At 40.1% G+C, this 23,170-nt stretch overlaps 1 protein-coding gene across 1 annotated transcript in view; it reads left to right on the top strand.

Moving 5' to 3' along the window:
* LOC122558715 overlaps window positions 1-21,471 on the top strand; it is a 24,219-nt gene extending 2,748 nt beyond the window's left edge. The window contains exons 2-4 of the mRNA XM_043707507.1: window positions 2,900-3,150; window positions 18,045-18,575; window positions 21,334-21,471. Of these exons, the coding sequence (XP_043563442.1) occupies window positions 2,932-3,150; window positions 18,045-18,575; window positions 21,334-21,471 (888 nt within the window). The 5' untranslated portion in view covers window positions 2,900-2,931. The remainder of the gene's footprint in view (window positions 1-2,899; window positions 3,151-18,044; window positions 18,576-21,333) is intronic.
* Window positions 21,472-23,170: the final 1,699 nt, after the last annotated feature.

Below are 23,170 nucleotides of genomic sequence, written 5' to 3'. Positions count from 1 at the left end.
CGCTAGTGACGGCATTCCAAGATGAACCTTTGCCATCAACTACTACCCTCTGTCTTCTTCCATCCAGCCAATTCCTAATCCAAACCTCCAACTCACCCTCAATGCCATACCTCTGTATTTTTTGTAGTAGCCTACCATGGGGAACCTTATCAAACGCCTTACTAAAATCCATATACACCACATCTACCGCTTTACCCTCGTCCGTCTCCTTAGTCACCTTCTCAAAGAATTCAATAAGGTTTGTGAGGCACGACCTGCCCTTCACAAAATCATGCTGACTATCCTTGATCACATTATTCCTATCCAGATGTTCATAAATCCTATCCCTTACAATTCTCTCTAAGACTTCTAAGTTCAGTGTTGCCTCATTACAGGGCATTCTTCAAGTCTTCCTGGCAAGAGGTGTGATCCTTTTCTCAGGATTGGTTCTGCCATCATACCTGGGTGGCCTGTACTTCTCCAAACACCCAGATGGGCTGCGAGCTCGTGTTCCAGCAGGCTCTGGGCAGGTGCGACAGCTTGTGTCTTACCAGATCATGGGCTGTTCTCAAAAGAGACAGATGACTGCTTTACTCTTTTCAGCAAACATTCCACCATACTTTCCTTTTGCATCCTTAACTGTCCTTGAACTAAGAGCCTTCCTAAAATCAAACACATTTCTGTTGTTCTGGAGTCCTAAAGGGTGTTAATGAACCAGGTAGCTTTTATTACATCAATGGTTTCAATTCCAGAACTTATTCATTGAATTTAAATCCCAAAAATTGAAGTGTGGGATGTGAACTCATTAGGTTAGTTACGTGCATCTTGTAAATGATACATACTGCTGTCACTGTGCATTAGTGATGAAAGGCATAAATGTTGAAAATAGGGTATATATCAAGTAGGCTACTTTGTCCTGGATGGTGTCAAGCATCTTGTGTGTTGGTGGAGCTGTATCCATTAAGCCAAGTGGAGTTATTACATTGTATTCCTGACATGTGCCTTGTAAGTGGTGGTCAAGCATTAAAGAGACAGCAGATGAGCTACTCGCTGCAGAATTCCTAGCCTCAGACATGCTGTTGTAGCCACGGTATTTAAAGCGCTGGTCGAGTTCAGTTTCTGCTCAGTCATAACACCCAGGTTGATACTTGGGACAATTCAATAATGGTAATGCCATTAAAAGTCATGAGGAGATGATCTGCTAAAATTACACTGCCCTTGCAAGCTCCTTCCTCATCTCTAAATTTCTTCTCAATTTAGTATCGATCTTCCTTTAAAACTCCTTGTTAGATCTCTCTAATCAGATATTGTCCCACCAAATGGCCATACTCCATGTCACTGGTGATGATGCCTGTATCTGTATTTGTGATGTAGCATCCTTCCTCTGTTTGCTCCTTTAACATGGTCCACTATACCTTCAATGACTTATATCCACTTACCTTAATGTGATTGGTAGAATAACCTAACTGATGGTTTGGGAAGCCAGTAGACACAATAGATTGTTATTTTTAATTGTTCTCTTATTTCCATCCTCTTTCTTGCTCATATGTAGAGAGAACTAGATAGCTCTTGATCTTTAGGATCATAGGAACAGGAGTAGGCCATTCAGCTTGTCAATCATGGTTGATCAATCACTGCTATGCCTTTAACCCACTCCATTCTCAAAATCCTATACAATTATTGGTCGTCAGAAACCTGTCAATTTCACAGCTCGCTGTGGGGAGAACTCCAGAAGTGCACAATCCTCTGAGTAAAGTTATCTCCTCTCATCTCAGATCTAAGAGTCATCCCCTTAATTTTAAATTGTGCTCCCAGTTCTAGATTCCTCAATTAGAGGAAACATCTTACTTGCATGTACCCTGTTTTACACTTTTAAATATTTTGTAGACTTAATGGGATCACCTCTCATTCTTCAAAACTCTAGAGAAACAGATCCAGTTTGCTCAATCTTTCTTCCTTGGACAGTTTTGCCATCTCAGGAACGAGTATGGTGAATCTTTGTCGCTGTCCCTCAATGGTAATAACATGTTTCCTCAGAAAAGGAGACCAAAACTATACATAATTCCAGGTGCAGGTTAATGAAGCTCCTATAGAATTGAAGCAAGACTTCACTACTCCTGTACTTAAATCCTCTTGCAATAAAGTCTAGATTAGAGTGGTGCTGGAAAAGCACAGCAGGTCAGGCAGCATCCGAGGAGCAGGAAAATCAACGTTTTGGGCAAAAGCCCTTCATCAGGCCTGACTTGCTGTGCTTTTCCAGCACCACTCTAATCTAGACTCTAATTCCAGCATCTGCGGTCCTCACTTTCGCCTCTTGCAATAAAGTCTAACATTCCATTAGCCTCCCGAACAGCGTGCTGCACCTCCACGTTAGCCTCAATGACTTATCAACAAAGATACCTAGGTTCCTTTTTATGCCTATACTTTCCAACATCTTTACATTTAAGAAATATTCTGCATACATTCTTCTTACCAAAATGGATAATGTCACTTCTTTTTTCATCCAGTAATTGTTATACAAATGTATCAACAGATGTGCTGTGGCAGTACCAATGCTAAGTCAAATGATATATTGTTATATCTAGACAACATGATGTACGATGTCATGCATAGTGTATTATTTGGCCAGGCAGAACTTACAAAGAGTATATTTGTATCTATTTGGTTTTGAAACCATATTGCCTCTTTGATGGATATGGGACAACTTTGTGGTTTACATCATACTATTCTATATGATTGCAACTCAAAGGTTTGCCACTTTCTGAGAAGGCATCTTCTTTTAAACGGAACAAACAGTATCAATTATATGTGAAATAATGTCATTAAATAGTAAGTACAATGTCTTATTTAATATTTAATGATTTTGCTTTAACTTGAATGAAGTAAGACGATTAACTGCATGCTTCACTTCATTTGGCAGGTAAATAGCCTGACAGAAACCTTACTTGGAAAATGGAATCTCAGGATGAAGACATGATCGAGTGTGAAAAAATAACATTTTCCGATGCTCTCCATAGAGACAGTAAAGTGGCAAGTCCTACCCATTTTATGCATTCCTGGGAGTCTGAAAGGAAACTCATAGATGTTCTCATCAGACTTAGTGAGGAAACGTACGATGACGACCAAAAGCAAATTGATCAGACCGTTGTTAGCAATGGATGGGATGATGCAGTAAGTGGTTGAACCTTTTATTTCAGCATTTTCTGTTAAATTTGTTTAGGTAGATTATATTTTCACTGTGAAAGTGCTAACATTAGTCTTGATTTCCTTTGATATACCATTTTTAATTTTTATGGGACATTTTACATGAATATGAGATTGAAATATATAGGCCCAACCTACTCAGAGTTTAAGAGCATGGTGCAAGGTTAATGACATATATATGTACACTTATTTACCGCACTTAGTTTGTATTCCTGAATTTTGAACAAATGGCACGTGAATTTTCTGTGTGCATGAAAGGGTTTTTGTGATCATTTTAGAAATTTCTTTAGCTATGATGATTTCTTTTAAAATAGGAGTCTGAGGGAGATTGTCAGGGAAGGCTATTGGTAATTTGTTCACATTAGGAGAGTTTACTGATGAACAAAGGTAACAGTGTAGTATATTAAACTTTCAGATCAAAAATTCTGCACTTTTCTTTGGGGATAGGGGAAACACCCATAGCTCAGTTTTCAAAACAAAAATTCTTTAGTTTCAGTTTGGAGTAATTTGCTAACGTTTTAGCTGAAGCTGGATGTGTAAAACAGTCACTTTTCAAAAAGGGAGGGACTTTCAGAACTGTTAAGAAAGACTTTACTCAGTATAAGGAGTTAATTTTGAATGTCATAGACTAGAGGTTTTTGTTTAAAACCCTGAGAGGCAATTTGAAGCTGAGGAAGTCTAATTCAGTTATATGGAGGCTCCAGGAAAAAGCTATTAGATTTTTAAGATGGGGAATTAAAGCCACCTTTAGATATGAAAGAGGGGGAAATTCTTCTTGAAATTAAAAACAAAGTGCTGGAGTAACTCAGCAGGTCTGGCAGTATCTGTGGAGAGAGAAACACAGTTAATGTTCTGGGTCCTAAGACTCTTTTTCAGAACTCTAGTGCAGGTACAGTAAAAGAGTGTGTTTGGGATTAACAGGATGGTATTTCATCATGTGTTTGGAAATTTTTAAATTTGTGTTATGTGTAACTGGTTTGGTTTATTCAGTTTTATTTATTCTTGCATAATAAAATTCTGTTTTGTTTTTAAAGGCAAACCTGTGAAATTGCATAGCTGTGTTTCAGTGAATGACCACCTCATTAAAACCTAACAATCTGTCAATTCAGATTTCAGTCTGGGATCTGAATTGTCCAGTAATAACATCCGCTGGAATCAAAATGGAAAGATAGGATGCAATTTCATTTAAAAATGTTAAATTCTTTTGATAAGATAGATGCAAAGTAACAATTTCGCCTGACTGGAACTTCTAGCATTTTGTCAAGATAAGGGGCCAATCATGTAGGATTGAGACAAGGAAAAATTGTGAATGTTTGGAATACTTTATCAGAGGAGTTGGTGGATACTCAGTCAATCTGCATATCCGAGGATAGGATCAATCAATTCTTGGGTATTGAAGGAAAAATGGAAATTGATGTGGAGGTTCAACCATATTGATCATATTGAATAGCATATAACCTCAATGGACCACATTGCCTACTGTTAGGTCTCATTACTTATTATTTTCTACTTACTTTATTAACTGATCTTGGACTGCTCTTCCACAGACACTGGAAATCTTTGGTCCCTTTAACTTTCAGTCCTTCAAACAATCAAGTATAAATTATGGCTGGAAAAGACCAGATAATCATCAGGCCTGTTGTAAATTAATCATTGTGTTGTATTAAGCTGTATAATGTAAACTGTAGTACATTTGAATTTCGATTAACTTTTGATAAACTCTGCTAGGTAAACATTGAAACATTGGCCACGTTGGTGGCAGAGATTAAACTTTATTCAGCCTAAGTAAAATTTGATAATTGCATAATTCAGGTAACTCCTGTTACAGATAAGTTATCAAATTCATTTCAAGCTCCCCATTCTCAGTATTACTAACTCAAAAGAAGGATAGGACATTTAAGACCACAGTGGAGAGGAATATCTTCACTCAGAGAAGGTGAATTAGTGGAACTCTACTCCAGAGGGGTGTGGAGGCTCAATCTTTGCATAGTTTCAAGTCTGAGATCGACAGATTTCAACCTATTAAAAACAAAGGGATACGGGGATAGTGCAAGAAAAAGGTTTTGAAGTGGACGATCAGCCACAATCTCATTAAATGATGGTGAGGGCTCAAAGGGTTAAATGGCTTACTCTTGCCTGTTTCTTACGTTTGTACATTCCAGTGCTACTCAGTGAAAGCAAATCTATTTGGATTTCTGAAAAGCATTCAGAATAAGCATAAGACTATTTATAAGAACCCATGGATTGGAGGTAGTATATCAGCAAATAGATGATTGGTTAACCAAACAGAAGAAAGAGTTTGGGATCATGGTATTAGGTTCTTTTCCCGAGGTTTCACACACGAGATGCAATTCTCACACGCCAACTTCTGCAAACAGTTATAGTTTAATAAAGCTTGTACAAGCTAGGTGACCCCTCTGATACTCTTCGAGTTAGAAGAGAGACCCCAAACAAAGAAAATACATCCCCTTTATACAGGTCAGTTGGAATGCTTACAGATCCTCTGGCCACTCCCCCATAGTCACATGCCACTCAAGCCAAACCCCAGCCATTCCCTCACAGTCACGTTACCCCAGGTACAATGGTAGGATGAGATCATCCTCAGAGATAATGCAAATGTAAATGCCCTAATCCTGGGGAATCATTATGCAGATGATCTCCTGATTCAGTGATTCACCGATTCTGGATCAGTGGTGCTGGAAGAGCACAGCAATTCAGGCAGCATCCGACGAGCAGCAGACAATGTAGGTTTGATATATCTAGCTTCAGGGGATGGCTAGTAAGTATTTCTGAATGGAAGAGATTAAATGATAGTTAATTTGATAATAGTAGGGGGAGTACTAGCAAATGACTGTCTAAATGGAGTGGGAATCATTCGCATTCCTGCATAACTGTTGTCTCCACCCACTTCCAGAACAGTCAGTCAGTGCAGTTTAACTCTTTAATATTACATTAATGTCCAGAGAGATGGTCCCATTTAATCTTTTAACATTACAATGGGAGCATTTTCAGAATAGCAATTTGTAATAGTAGAGTGCCATAGGAATCAGTTGTAAAGCCACAATCATTTAGAATATACATTAGTGAGTTGAATACATAATTGTCAAGTTGCAGATTACACAAATATAGGTGGGAAGACAAATAGTGTGAGTGACACAAGGGGGTAGGGCGGAGTCTGAAACTAGAGGGCATAGGTTTAAGGATGAGGGGAAACATTGAAAAGGGACCTAATGGATGACCTTTTAACAAAGAGGGTGGTGCATGTATGGGATGAGCTGCTGGAAGAAATGGTGTAGGCTGGTACAATTACAACATTTAGAAGGCATCTGGATGGATATATGAACAGGAAGGGTTTAGAGGAATATGGGCCAAGTGCTGGCAAATGAGAAGAGATTAATTTATTTATCTGGTTGGCGCGGACGAATTGGACCAAAGAGTCTGTTTCCATGCTGTGCAGCTCCATGACTCTATGACAGGTTACATGAATGGGCAAAAACTTGGCATGAGGAAAAATGTGAGATTATGCACTTTGGCAGGATGAAGTGAGATGCATATTATTTAAATAGGGACAGACTGAAAAAAGCTGCGCCGCAGAGGGATTTCGGTTTTTATGCTTGAATCACAAAAAGCTAGCCTGCAAGTCTAAAGTAGGAGACAAAGGATAGTGGGAGAGGGTTGATTTTTGGACTGGAGGCCTGTGACCAGCAGTGTGCCCAAGAATTGGTGCTGAGTCTACTGCTTTTAGTCATTTATATAAATGTTTTGAATGTGAATATAGGAGGCATGATTAGTAAGTTTGTAGAGGACACTAAAATAGATGGTGCAGTGGATAGTGAAGAAGAGTACAATGGGACCAGGTGGGCCAGTGGGCGGAAGAGTGGCAGATGGAATTTAATTTAGATAAATGTGAGGTGTTGCATTTTGATAAGGCAAACCCAGGTAGGACTTATATGGTTAATAGTAGGGCTCTGGGGCACGTTGCAGAACAAAGACAGGGTACAGGTGCATTGTTCCTTAAAAGTGAAGTCCCAAGTAGACAGGGTGGCGAATGGCTCCCTTCATTGGTCAGAACATTGAATATAGGAATTGAGGCTGAATAGTCAGATATTCTTCCCTGGAGTGTCATAGGCTGATGGATGATATTATAAAGGTTTAGAAGTTCATGAGGGACAATGGATAGGGTGAACAGCTAATGTTTTTTTACCTAGGATGGGGGGGCGTCCAAATCTGGAGGACATGGGCTTAAGGTGACGGAGGAAAGATTTAAAAAGGGTCTGAAGGCTAATGTTTACATGCAGTGGGAGGTTCATGCATGGAATGAGCTGCCAGAGGAAGTGGTTGAGGTAGATACAGTTACAACATTCAAAAGGCATTTGGATGGGTACATGAATAGGAAGAGGTCAGAAGAATATGGGCCAAATGCTGGCAAATGACACTAGGCCAGATTGGGATGTCTGGTCTATGCAGACGAATTGGACTGAAGAGTCTGTTTCCATGCTTTATGACTGTAACTCTACATTCAGCACAGCATCAGAGGAGCAGGAGAATCGCTGTTTCAGGCATCAACCCTTCTATATACAAAGAAGTTGTTTGTCTTTGTTGAAGAATTTAGGACCAGAGGCATAATCTCAGAGTAAGGGGCTGCCCATTTAAAATAAAGATGGATGATTATCTTTCTCTCAGACAATAGTCAACCGACAGAATTATTTACTGTTGGAGCCTGTTGGGTCATTGAGAATACTTAAGGATGAGAAGGATAGATGTTTCATCAGTAAGGGAATCAATTTATGGGTAAAAGGCAGGAAAGTAGAGTTGCTGATTTTCAGATAAGCTATGATCTCATTGAATGGCGGAGCACACTTGATGGTCCCAAATGATGGGTTTCTGCTGCTATGGCTTATTGTCCTCAATTATTCATAGCTGCATCCACTGAATCAATCCTGATTCATCCTGAATTTCTTTTGAAATATTTTAACTTCTCATCCATACATCACCCACAACCACCACCTCACAAAGCATTGAATTTAGAATAACAAATCAGACTATTGTCATTTATCTAAAAAGGATCATAAAATCATTGCAGCACAGGGGACATCTATCAATTCTATACAGACTGTCAGTTCATCTCAGTTCCCCAAGTGGTCAGGTTTTGATCTTCTGATGGCCCAACACCACTTACTTTGATAGGTTTAAAACCTATTTCATGGAATGTGGATGCCACTGGTAAGACTAGCATTTGTTGTTCATGCCTATTTGCCCTTCAACTGAATACTGTAGCATGATACACCATTTCAGAGGGCAGTTAAGAGACAACCACATTGCTATCATTCTAGAATACAAGTCTAGTTATGTTACCGCTGCATCCTGAGGAGAGGGGCTTTAACAGCTGCAGCTTTGGCAACACTAAAAGAGCCTGATTTCATGCTGGGTACAGTTAGCTTTGTGATGGTTAGTGATCCACACAAAGCAGTCATTATCCCAACTGTTGGTGTTCTGGCAACAACTTGGTTTCCATATATAACTGAGCCTAATCTGTATGAACATGAATATAAAAAGTAAAGAGAAAGACAGTCTCTATTTTAGATTAGATTACTTACAGTGTGGAAACAGGCCCTTCGGCCCAAAAGTCCACACCAACCCACCGAAGCGCAACCCACCCAGACCTATTCCCCTACATTTACCCCTTCACCTAACACTATGGGCAATTTAGCATGGCCAATTCACCTAACCTGCACATTTTTGGATAGTGGGAGGAAACCGGAGCACCCGGAGGAAACCCACGCAGACACGGGGAGAATGTGCAAACTCCACACGAGAGTCCCCTGAGGCGGGAAATGAACCCGGGTCTCTGTCGCTGTGAGGCAGCAGTGCTAACCACTGTGTCACCTTCCCACCCATTTTAACTGGGGAATGAGAGGCTAATACTCCCCATTTGTCAATTAGTTATGTTAGCTCCAGGCAAAGGCATAAGTAGTAAGAAAAAAAGCCAGAATTCAATTCATGGTTTAACCAGCAAATCAGACCAAGTTCTAATAGACAGGTAACCAAGAACTCCTTGGATGCTGCCTGAACTGCTGTGCTCTTCCAGCACCACTAATCCAGAATCTGGTTTCCAGCATCTGCAGTCATTGTTTTTACCTAGGTAACCAAGAACTTGCCAGTGACATATCTTACCTACCTTCATAGGCAGTGATGTCAATCATTGCCTGAAAGACATCCAGCACCCTTTTAAATACCTGCAATGAATCTGCCACCTTATTCCAAAGACCGATGACCCTTTGCAAAATGCAAAGTTCATGACATCTAAATTACATTGGTAACGTATTAACACCTCTCGATTCTCCATAAATTTTCTCAATCAAATAATTACACACAGGAACAGTCTAGCTTGCAAGACTTTAAATATGTTGGTCAGACCTGCAGAAATAGTAGCTTTCTGAAATTGAAAAACCCAGTTCTCTAACCCCAACAGGAGGTGGGTATTCCCTTCAGGCCTGACCATGTCTGATCTGCACATCTGTTTACTAACTTTTTCTTTATATGCCTTTATTCTCAAGTAACAAAACACATTCTATATCAATCATCATAATTCATCTTGATGCATTATCCACAGCCTTCCAGGGGTAGAAGTATTCTGATTTTCACGATCCTTGAGCATAAAATGCTCCCTGATTTTACTCTTGAATGGTTCAGCTCAAATTTAGTGATGCTCCCTCAACCTGGATTGGCCCAGAGGAGTTGTTTAAAATGTTCTTCAAAACAATCATTTCCAAGATAGCAATTAAATCACCCCTCAATCATTTAGGGAACACAGACCATCTTTATGCATCCTGTTCTCATAATTTAACCTCTTAGTTGCTATAATATTTGGTGAAATTGCATCTGGAGAGAGAGCGAGCGAGAGCATCAAACTGAAATATTAACATTGATAAAAAGTTATTTCTACCTGAAACCCTACCTTGGTTTCCAGTCTTCTCTATATTTCAGAGTTCAGATTATTTTGCTTTTGTATTGCTGTGATGAAGATTTGCCGTGTCCCTCTCAAGGCCATTATATCCTTCCTGGAGTGTGTGTCTGCAATAGTAAGCTCAATACTCCAGATGATGTCTAACCAAGGCACTGTCCAACGTCCTTACTTTAGTGTTATTATTTCCATGTACCTGATTGTAAAGGTGCACCAGCTTTTAATGTGTTACTGAAAGAAAGACATGCTGTTGAAGCTTTTCATCTTGTACTCATTAGGGTAGGTGCAAGAACACCAAATTTCAAAGCGAACAACAACTGACAGCATATTTTTCTCATGCCATGTAAATTATTCCCTTTGAAATTTTACATCTTACATTTGTCCTGACGAAAAGCTTCAAAAGCATTTTAATTTTTGATATTCAAGTTCTGAATTTTCACTGTGATCTGTGAACATGAGCCAAAGCCACAATGGGAACACATCAAGATGGGAGGAATTAAAAGTGGTGACTGTCAAAGTATTGACTTAAGTGCTTTGTAGTCACAAAGTGTAATAACTGAAGCAAATGGAGCTGGAGTCACTCAGCGTAATGAACAGATGATCAGGGAATTGTGAAAAATATGCCACTTCTTTAAAGGTATGGTTTAGCAGCAACAGCATTTTAAGTTCATTTTTCATACATAGTGTGATATTGGCACACATATACAGAAGTAGATTTTTAAGTATTACTCTCAGATCCCTCATGATGTTGCTCACAGCAAGTCAGATGATTTGCAAGATGAGCATGACACATTTACTGCAAAATGTATTATTGGGTACAAATGTTGATGTGCTTTCACTGTAAGCTGTTCACGTCATCAGGTGTAACAGCCAGACAAAAAAAGAAACTCCAGTTGGCTGTTCAGGTCTAACCTGTTCCAAGCTAATGGAACAAAGAGCATTTTAAAAAGCTTGCTACTGTAAGTTGTAAAATGTGTCCATTTTTAACATAGAACATTCTGGTGGGGGGGCCAGAGGGCTCAAGTTCACACGTAGCCTGTGTGGGAACATTATACATATTTTTGAAAACCTGGTTACAGTACAGGGGGCAACCATTCAGCTCCCCATCAATGGAGTGTTCCTGCAAGAGAAACTCTGCTAGTCCCACTTCACTGTCCTTTACCCATTGCCCAGCAAAGTCTTTTCCTCTTCATTTGCTTATCCAATTCCCCATAATTGCAACATGTCCACAGCAAGAGTATAAACTGATACTTAATAAATTGCCTATGCTGCACTTAGCCAGTCAAGAGAGTTAGTCAGAAAAGGAACATAAGTTTTACTGCAGTGACTGTCTCTCTAATTTCTCATAGTCATTCAACTGATGACAAAGCAGGACATAGGAACATGAGCAGGCCTTTCAGCCCATTAAGCCTGTTTTGCCATTCAGTAAAATCACAGCTGCATATCCTTTTCTACGCTTGCTCAGTAAATGTCTACCAGAAAAATGTACTCTGAATTTTTGTGAAACATTATGTTACATGATATGTATAAGAACAAAATCATGACATTTAATGTTGTCAAACAAATTTATTTCATCTTCTGAATATACAACATGGTTTTGACAGAGTAAGAGGGATTAGTTAGGAGCAAAGTGCAAGAGTACTTAGGATTAAAGCACAGTTTCAATTCCATACTATAGGGTTAATGTTTCAAATGCAGTCAGTCTTAGGCAAGGTTTCTCTTGTAATGGCTACTGTGTGGCAGTACCATTCTACAATGCCACTTCACCATCAGCTTTGAAATGATTCATGTAAAAATGATATTACAAAAAAAATGTTCTGACTCCCAAGCATTGTAAAATAGTGTGCAATGTGATGAACCTCACAAGGCAGTGTTTTAACTTCACAGACAGTGGAATGGTAACTCAAAACTCAAGCATTAATAAAAATGAAATAGCTCTAATGATATTAAAATGCATATGTAAGTAGAATTCCTTTTGGCGCTCAACAGAATGTAATGCATGGGTCTACCACATACTTGTGATGCATATTTTGTAGAGATTTGGTTTAAGAGCATAATTTTAAAACTTTATTCCCTCATTGAATTTGGGTGGTGTTGGATGGGCCAGCATGTGTTGCTCATCCCTCATTTCCTGTGAACTAAGCTTGTTGGTCATGTCAGAGAACAGTTATGAATCAGTTACTTTATAATGGATCTGGGATCACACAAAGGTAGTATGAACTAGATGGAATTTTGACACCAGGTGATAATTTGTGGTGGTTTTGTCGGTGATGAGGTTTGAACCCATATACCAAGAACAGAAGCCTGGTCCTCCAAATTACAAGCCCAGTGATATTCTCACTATATGATAGTATTCACCTGTATTATAAATATTCCATTTATAAAAAAAACCTCTATTTAACAAATATTGCAGAAAATAGGTTGTTGTGGTCAGAGAAACTAGAGTCATAGAGATGTACAGCATGGAAACAGATCCTTTGGTCCAACTCGCCCATACCGACCGGATATCCTAAATTAATCTCATCCTATTACGAGCACTTGGCCTTCTAACCCTTCCTATTCATATACCCAACCAGATACCTTTTAAATGTTGTAATTATATCAGCCTCCACCACTTCCTCTGGCAGCTCATTCCATACACACACCACCATCTGCATGAATAAGTTGCCTCAGAGGTTCCTTTTAAATCCTTCCCCTCTCACCCTAAATCTATGCCCTCTAGCTCTGTACTCCTCCCATCCCAGGGAAAAGACCTTGTCTATTTACCTTATCCATGCAGCTCATTATTTTACAAACCTATGTAAGGTCACCCCTTAGCTCCAGGGAAAACAGCCCCAGCCTATTCAGCTTCTCTGTATAGTTCAAACCCTCCAACCGCGGCAACATCCTAAATATTTTCTGAACAATTTCAAAGTTTCACAACATCCTTCCGGTCAGGGAGAGACCAGAATTGCACACAATATTCCAAAATTGACCTAACCAATGTCCTGTACAGCCACAACATGACCTCCCAACTTCTAGACTCAATGCTCTAGCCAATAAAGTCCGTATAGATCACATCTACCGCTCTGCCCTCATCAAGGCTCTTTGTTGGGTTACTTCAAAAAACTCAGTCAAGTTTGTGAGACATGATTTCCCGTGCACAAAGCCATGTTGACTATCCCTAATCAGTCCTTTCTTTTCCAAATACATGTACATCCTGTCCCTCAGGATTCCCTGCAACAACTTGCCCACCACTGAGGTCAGGCTCACCGGTCGATAGTTCCCTGGCTTGCCCTTACCACCTTTCTTAAACAGTGGCACCATATTAGCCAACCTCCAGTCTTCCAGCACCTCACCTATGACTATCGATGATACAAATAATTCAGCAAACGCTTCTCTAGCTTCCCACAGAGTTCTAGGGTACACCTGATCAGGTCCTGGGGATTTATTTACTTTCATGCATTTGAAGACATCCAGCACTTCCTCCTCTGTAATATGTACATTTTTCAAGATGTCACCATCTATTTCCCCACGTTCTATAACTTCCATGTCCTTTTCCATAGTAAATAATGATGCAAAATACTTGTTTAGTATCTCCCCCATCTCCTGAGGCTCCACACAAAGGAAGCCTTGCTGATCTTTGAGGGGGCCCTATTCTCTCCCTAGTTACCCTTTTGTCCTTAATATATTTGTAAAAACCCTTTGGATTCTCCTTAATTCTATTTGCCAAAGCTATTTCATGTCCCCTTTTTGCCCTCCTGATTTCTCTCAAGTGTACTCCTATTGCCTTTATACTCGAAGAGTTTACTCGATGTCTTCTGTCCAGATCTGACATCTGCTTCCTCTTTTTCTTGACCGAAACCTCATTTTCTCTAGCCATCCAGCATTCCGTACACCTATCAGCCTTGTCTTTTACCCTAACAGGAACATTGTCTCTGGCCTCTCATCTCATTTTTAAAGACTTCCCATTTTCCAGTTCCCTTTACCTGCAAACATCTGCCCTCCCCAAACAACATTTGAAAGTTCCTACTAATACCATCCAATTTAGAACTTCAACTCTTAGATCCGGTCTATCCTTTTCCATTACTATTTTAAAACAAACAAAATTATAGTTGCTGGCCCCAAAGTGCTCCCCCACTGACACCTCAGTCACCTGCCCTGCCTTATTTACCAACAGTAGGTCAAGTTTTGCACCTTCTCTGGTAGGTACATCCACATACTGAATCAGAAAATTTTCTTGTACATGCTTAAATTCCTCTCCATCTAATCCCTTAACACTATGGCAGTCCCAATCTATGTTTGGAAATTAAAATCATTGGACCAGCCTCAGACTAATCTCTTTCCTCATTATCTCCCTGGGTCCCACCTCCCACCTTATTAGTTAAATCCTCCCGAGCAGCTCCAGAAAATCCCCCTGCCAGTATAGGCGCAATCCAACCTTATACTGGTCACTTCTACCACAGAAAAGATTTCAATAATCCAAAAATGTGAACCCTTCTCCCCTGCACCAGCTCCTCAGCCACACATTCATCTGTTCTATCCTCCTATTCCAACCTCACTACCTCGTAGGATGGGGATTAATCCAGATATTACTACTCTCCAGGACATCCTTTTTAAATTCCTTCCTGTATTCTCCCTTCAAAATCTCTTCCCTTCCTATGTCATTAGTTCCAACGTGTACAACCACCTCCTACTGGTCCCTGTCCCCTTTGAGAATATTCTACACTGTGTCCAAGATATCCTTGATCCTGGCACCAGGGAGGTAAGACACCATTCTGATTTCTAGACTAATCCTATTTACCTGCACTTGATCCATAATTTACTGTGCCTTGGCATTTTAAGGGTTCACTGCCATTGGTACGAAGGAAGTCAGAAATATTGGCATTTATAGCTTGTGTCAAATATTTCAATTTTACATAGAAACAGAAAATTGGAGCAGGAATAGGCCATTCAGTCCCCCAAGTGTGCTTCACCATCTTTTTTAAAATTCACTCAGGGGATGTAGGCAACTGTGGCCACGCCTGCAGTTTTTGTCCATCCCTAATTGCCCAAGGTACAGTCAAGAGTTAACCACATTGCTGTGGGAGTCACATGTGGACCACTTAAACCTATGCCACCAAGGACCTTTTCACATCTGGCAGATTTTCCTACACATCCAAATACCTCACCTTCTGTGTTTATTGCTCTCAGTGTGTTCTCCTTTACAGTGGGGAGGCAGGATGCCAACTCGCAGAACGTTTCAGGGAACATCTCTGGGACACTTGCGCCAAACAACCCCACTGCCCTGTGACCGACCACTTCAACACTCCCTCCCACTCTGCCAAGGACAAACAAGTTCTGAGACTCCTCCACCGCCAAATCCTAGCTACCTGACGACTGGAGGAAGAACATCTCTTCTGGCTTAGCACCCCACTCTTGAACTGCCCAATCTGTCCATCTTCCTTCCTACCTATCCACTCTATCCTCCCCACCGACCTATCACCATCACCCCAACCTGCATCCAGCTATCACCTTCCCAACTACCTTCCCTTCACCCTCACCCTCCTATTTAACTCTCAGCCCCCTTTCCCCCACTGCACATTCATGATGAAGGCCTTAAGCCCAAAATGTCAATTCTCCTGCTCCTCGGATGCTATCTGACCTTCTGTATTTTTCCAGCACCACACTTTTCAACTTAAACCTATGCTCTTCATTATTTTATAAACTTGACCTCTCAGCCTCTGACACTCCAGGAAAAAAAGTCCTTCCCTGTCCTCTTAACTCAAACCCTCCAGACTCAACAACATCCTTGTAAGTTTTTTTCTGTACCCTGTCTAAATTAACAACATCCTTCCTACAGCAGGATGACTAGAATTATAAATCTGGAATTAAGAGTCTTTTGATGACTATGACACCATTGCTGATTGTCAGAATTCTGCCTCATTAATATCCTTCATCCTTACCTGGTCTGGCCTTCATGTGACTCCAAACTTAAAGCAATGTGGGTAAGGATGACAATTTCCTTCCCTAAAAGGACATTAGCAAACTGGATGGGTTTTTTGAACAGTCAGCAATAGTCATCATTAGTGCCTTAATTCAAGATTCTTTATTGAATTCATATTTCACCCTGGCAGGATTTGAACCCAGCTCCCGAGAACATTAGTTGAGTTTCTGGATTAATTATCTAGTGATAATACCACTAGGGCATTGCCTCCTCTACGATCACAGAAGATCATCTAAATGTCCTTTTTTTCCCCTCCAAATCCTTTGATCCCTTTAACCCTAAAAACTATTTCCTTCTATGCAATGTTTTGACTTCAACTGCTTTTCGTGGGAGAAACTTCCATAGGCTTACTGCTCTCTGGATGAAGACATTTTTCCTCATCTCACTCCTAAATAGCCTATCCATGTTCTTGGATCATGAGACCTAGTTCTGCACTCCTTAATCATCAGGAACATTCTTCTGCATTTACTGTCTCGTCCTGTTATAAGTTTATAAGTTCCTAGGAGATACCCCCTTCCCTCATTTTTCTAAACTTCAGTGAGTATAGTCCTAACAGATCCAGTCTCTCTTCAAAATGCAAGTGCATATTTAGCTGTAATGGCACAGTGAGTGTAAAATGTTTATATAATTTATTCCTTTTATTATTTTTTGATAATTATACAGAGATGTTCATTTTTCTACAATTATTGGCTAAGAACTTGTATATCTGAATTACACAATAAATTAGGATTAATTTTAAAAATGCCCATTTTTTTACAGAGAGCTGTCTGAGTAATTGTTTTAATGTCTTAAGGCTATTTTTCAAATGGACTTTTTATTGAAGCTTTATCCACCTACTCCATTAAACTTGCATTTTGCTTCTGCTGCATTTAAAGTAATTGGCAAAAGAACCAGGAGGGGAGATTAGTTTTTTTCCCCACTTATGGTCTGAAATTAGCTATGTGAAGGGGAGGGAATGGCTTTGTGGTATTGTCACTAGATTATAAGTACAGAAACTCGGCTTATGTTCTGGGTTCGAATACTGCCATGGCAGATAGTAGAATTCATCATCGAGTCACAATCTTACAGAACAATAACAGATGAGTCGAACTCGTCCATGCTAATCAGATATCCGAAATGTAACTAGTCCCTTTTGTCTGCGTTTGGCCCATATCTTTGAAACCTTCCCTTTCGTGTATGTCAAATGTCTCTTAAAATGTTGTGATTGTACCTGCATCTACCACTTCCACTGACAGCTTATTCTATACACGCACCACCTCTGAAAAAGTTGCCTTTCAGGTCCCTTTTAAATCTGTCTCCTGAACTTACCTAGTTTTGGACTCTCCCACCCTAGAAGCTATTTACCATATCTATCCCTTTCACAATTTTATAATCTTCTATAAAGGCCACTCCTCAGCCTCTGACCCTCCAATGGAAAAAAATCCTAGTTGAAAATCGATCAGTTTTTTTTTCACTCAATGCATTTTCCTGTTTATAACGTCTAGTTGGCTCAGGCTAAGGACCAAGGCTAATGCCCTGGTATGTGACATTATTCTGTTAATTATTTGTCCATATTGGTAAGTACATGAATAGGAATGGTTTGGAGGGACATTAGCCAGGAGCAGGTATGTGGGACTAGTTTAGTTTGGGATTGTATTCGGCCCTGACAGGTTGGACCAAAGGGTGCGTTTCCATGCTGTATGGCAAAGACATTAAACACTTGATTATATTAAAGTGGAAAAAAATTGAGTTCTGTGGTTTAATCAGAATTTAGTTTCAGAAGTAAGTTGGTAAGTTTGACATCAATTTCATCACATAGCTGCTTGGAATAACGGTTAGACAACCAGACATTCTTGTCTATGATATGAAATGAAATATGAAGAATAATATTTTTCTGAAGGCCAGTCATTTATCACTTCAGTGTAATTTTAAAAAGGTTTCCTTGTTTTATAGGTGCATGGCTGGAGAAGGGATAACGCCTACTTCCTTCATAAGAAGTCAAAGAAATCACGAAAGGACGACAGGAATGGAAGCCACTGTGTGTTCTGTGCAGAAATGGTGCCCATCCCAGAAAGGAAAGCCTTTCAAAATATTGAGCATTTTAGATTTTCATCCAAATCACCAAGCAGTACAATAGTGTCCAATTTCACAGAGAGGAATACCAACTCCTCTACAGAGCGAACATCTCCAGTTTCACAAACCAAGTTGCAGCTTTTTGGCTCCGCAGTTTCAGAAAGTCAAACTACTAAACGGACTCCAGAACTTCAAGTCCAAGACACCAAGAAAGAGACTGAAGTTAACTCACCTCAGGAAATAGAATGTGAAATTATCAATACAGAACCTGACCAGACATCAGCAACAAAGCATTTCAGTGTGCTGCCGCCTGTAAAAATGGCCAATGGTGATGAAACATTTGTCTCAGGTTTCAAAACAGGGAGAACATTTTGTTTGGGCGTACAAAATGGCAACCGAGCTCTGCAAACTGTGAGTGTAGTGTCAAAGCACAATAACAGTAAAGACAGTTTGTGCATTAGGGCCCATGCTTATAATATGGCAATGTTACAGGTCAGCAAAATCCCAAAGGCTGGAAATTCTGTTCCTGTGCGATTTACAAAGATTCCCTTCCTGAGCACCATGAATCATTGGTGCTGGCAGTATTCTTTGATGCAAGGCCACCAAAACCTGGCCATCAACGGTGTTCCAGCCTCCAAAATAATGGAGTGCCACAGCATTAGAGTACAACCCTCCAAAATAACAAAACACCACACAACGAACTATAAGCAAGTCAACTTCAGTAAATCTACTTATAGTCACGGTACTCCAATTAATATACATCCAAACAGAATAAAACAAAGGAATGTTGCAGAAAGAGATATTCTCCCAGTCATTCCACAGCCAGGACCACCACCGTTATCTGGAACTACCATACCAATCTCCATACTGTCACATAAATTTTTATAGTCTTATCAAGATTTCTCCTCTTTGCCCTCCCCAATACTAGGGCTAGTGGTTTTCAAGATTGATCAGAGTGCCTCTCCTGCTACCTTGGCTGAGATAAACTAACTTGATACAGACCATTCTGCAGATGCCACACCTAGATTGGAAGGTTTATTGTGATGTCACAGGGAACGGAAGTAGCGATCTTAGAATTAACAATGTTATAATAATTCATTATGGTGATTAGAAAACAAAGATGTATTTGGGATAGCTATATTCACTTAGTGATAAATGCTTCTATAACTTAAGTAAAATGAATCTAGTATGGCAGAACCTTACAATGTTATACAAGTGCACCTACAGGTCTCAAATAATAATATCCAAAATGCATTGTCTCGTGTCACATGATTTAATTTTTGCTTCGGATGAGAACTGTAATAGCAAACAAAATACTTCAACTAACTATTTACCTGGTATAAGATTCAATAACCAAAATAATTTCCCCTTCACTAAAGGAATTGACCACCTTGGATAGAAGTTACACCACTTCTCCAAAGTTCCTGCTAAATTACAGCATGAAAGTTTATTTGTCCTCTGAAATGAAACCGCTCATCTTTCACTTCCCCCACAACATGCTGAATCATCCCTGGATAATTTAATTAAGCCTACTGTACCTAAAATCACCCAGATCCATCGTGTGTGTGAAGTGAGTATCCATCATATTAGTGCACAATCCTGTCCTCACCGTACACTTCAAATAAATCAGTGAATAGAAAGTCAAGAGCAGAGACCCAGGATAATTATTTCATTTGGAGGCCAGGCCCTAGCCTATTCCATTACAATTGACCTACATTGTTGTCTTATGGAGATGGTGTCTGATGAGAACATGCACAACTAGTTTGGCTAAAATGATAAAAATCACTAAGCATTTTTGACTCATGTATAAACTTGAGAAAGTTTGTGCGAAGATTTGTAGCTCGGGTGCTCGTTGTTGTGGTTCTGTGCGCCGAGCTGGAAGTTTTTGTTGCAAACGTTTCGTTCCCTGGCTAGGTGACATCATCAGTTCTTGGGAGCCTCCTGCGAAGCGCTTCTTTGATGTCTCCTCCGGTGTTTATAGTGGTCTGTCCCTGCTGCTTCAGGTTGTCAGTTTCAGCTGTCCGCTGTAGTGGTTGGTATATTGGGTCCAGGTCGATGTGTTTGTTGATGGAGTTTGTGGATGAATGCTATGCCTCTAGGAATTCCCTGGCTGTTCTCTGTCTGGCTTGCCCTATGATAGTAGTGTTGTCCCAGTCGAATTCATGTTGCTTGTTGTCTGCGTGTGTGGCTACTAAGGATAGCTGGTCGTGTCGTTTCGTGGCTAGTTGATGTTCATGTATGCGGATTGTTAGCTGTCTTCCTGTTTATCCTATATAGTGTTTTGTGCAGTCCTTGCATGGTATTTTGTACACTACCATAGGGCAAGCCAGACAGAGAACAGCCAGGGAATTCCTAGAGGCATGGCATTCATCCACAAACTCCATCAGCAAACACATCGACCTGGACCCAATATACCAACCACTACAGCGGACAGCTGAAACTGACAACCGGAAGCGGCAGGGACAGACCACTATAAACACCGGAGGAAACATCAAAGAAGTGCTTCGCAGGAGGCTCCCAAACACTGATGATGTCGCCTAGCCAGGGGACGAAACGTTTGCAACAAAAACTTCCAGCTTGGCAAACAGAACCACAACAACTTATTGAGAAAGGAGATTTATTTTAAAATAACACATTAGGCAAATTTTAAAAGGTATTAACCGAACATTGGAGCCCAACAGAACCAGAGGAGTGACTTTTTTATTCATTCCTGGCCATGGCCAGCATTTATTGCCCATCTAATTGCCCACAGGGTAGTTAAAAACCAACATGTTGTATAGGCCTGGAGTAACATGTAGACTAGATAAGCACAGATTTCCTTCCCTATGTTGCATGAACCAGAAGGGTTTATATAACAATCGACAACAGCTTCATGGTTATTATTGAACCCCGGTTCCCAGAACATTACCTGGGTGTCTTGATATATAGTCTGGCAATACCACCACTCAGCCGGTGCCTCTTCTGGCTTGCAATGTGAGGCTGGCTGACTTGTAACTTGAGAATTTCTATCCTCTTTTTATAACTACTGTTGAGTTATCTGAAGTCAACACATACCAACAGATTTTTGCATACAACACATCTAAAACATACGAAGAAAATAATCAAGTCCTGTAGCAGTACATTGTCACAGCTGTTGATATAAACAATAACCACACTTGTTCTCTTCTAGAAAGATCATTCACCTTTGGATAAAAAACATGGAACACAGAACCATGGAATATTCAACATGAAACATTGGACTAAATTGAAAGAGACAAAAGCAAGAAACTTACCCCTGGAGGTTTTCTACGAGTCTTATTTTTCATAGTTATAAAATCATTATTTATTGTTCAATTTCTATTACGCTAACGGCCACTCATCAGCCCTTGTACATAAATTCGTTGCAAAATGAGAAACTATAGGGACTCCCTCTTGTATGGATAGGCATCTCTTTGTACTAATAAAAGAGTTTAAGACGACATACAACATCGCAACTCACAACTGGCACCCTACCATGTTGGATTGAGTCAGAGCAACATTTTATTTTTGAAGATTCCTTTCTTGAAACTTGTGAGAATCTGAAAGTTGAAGCAACACTAAAGTTGAAAGGATGCAATGGGCAGTGTATATGGGGGTGGGGTGGAGTGAGAAAGAATAGTCCAGGACAGGCACTCCTGGAAGATGTGGTTTTACATTAAAAGTTATGCACCTGGTTAATTAAGCAATTATAAAAATGTCAACTTATTTCAGAGAAAACATCTCATTTGCCTCTAAGTTACAATCCCATATACAATTTTCCTACAGGCATTTCAGGACCTCCAGACCCCATACTGCACCCTATTCAAAGATACATTATATTGATCCCACTCTCTCTGTTAGCTGACGTTCTAACTTGAGGGATCTGGAATACACAGGGGAGCGAATTGTTATGAAAGCTTTGGCCAGATTCAATTTGATACAGTGTATTTAGTTCTGGACACTACATCAGGAGGGATATATCAGCCTTGAAGGTTGAAAATCCAGCTATTCTTGAGCTAAGTGGGTTTTAATTTGAGTGTAAGTTGAATAGACCAGGCTTGTATCCCCACTCTAGATGCAGATGAAGGGGTGTTTTAAAAGAGTTGTGTATAAGGATTGACAAGGTAGACATCAAAACTGTTTTCTCAAGGAGGGTCCAGAACATTAAAATAATTTGTTATCCTCAAAAAGAGTACACTACTGATGAGAAACTCCTGCCTGATACAGAAGATATTAGATGAAAAGAGAATTGTTTCCAAGAATGATAAGCCTGTAGATTGGGCAAGTTTTAGTAATGGCCAGAAACTATGTTGAGGTAAAAAAAAAAAACAATCTCTAGTGTGGAAACAGGCCATCCGCCCGTTGAGACAACACTGACCCTGCAAAGACCATCCCACCCAGACCTATCCCTGTAACCCTGCATTCCCCAATGCTAATTCACATAGCCTCCACATAGCTGGACACTGGGGTTCCAAATTAGGGATTGGAAGTCCTGATCTCTGAAGGGAGGGAGGAATTGCATTCATGTAATACTTTGCACAATCAAACATCTTGATGCACTTTATATGCAATGAAGTTTCTTAAAAATTAGTGATATGAAATATTGGTGTCAAGGCCATCATACATTGCGCATAGGGCAGTTGACAATCAACAAGATGCCTGTGAATCTGGAGTGATATGTAAGCCAGGCTAGCATGGTAGCTTCCTTCCCCCATAGGTTTTCCCTGACAATCAAAACTAATTCATAGTCACCATTAGACTTTTAATTCCTGACTTTTATCGAATTCAAATTTCACCATGTGGTACTGTCCCCAGAACATTACCTTCTATTACCTCAGAGACCCAGGTAAAGTCACTGCTGTCCTGGAGGACTATGGGGCTGCTCTCTCCTTAGAAAGACACCGAAGGTCACCATGTCTCAGGTGAGGGTCAAGGTTAAGAAAGTGTGCCCTTCATGTTGAACTGAGCCTGCGCTATCGGAATCAGTTTGCATTACAAAACAGCTGTCC

This window comes from Chiloscyllium plagiosum, chromosome 17 (assembly GCF_004010195.1).
Source record: "Chiloscyllium plagiosum isolate BGI_BamShark_2017 chromosome 17, ASM401019v2, whole genome shotgun sequence".
NCBI lineage: Eukaryota > Metazoa > Chordata > Chondrichthyes > Orectolobiformes > Hemiscylliidae > Chiloscyllium > Chiloscyllium plagiosum.
Note: the sequence above shows the minus strand (reverse complement) of the source record. Positions and strands in the feature narration are given on the sequence as shown.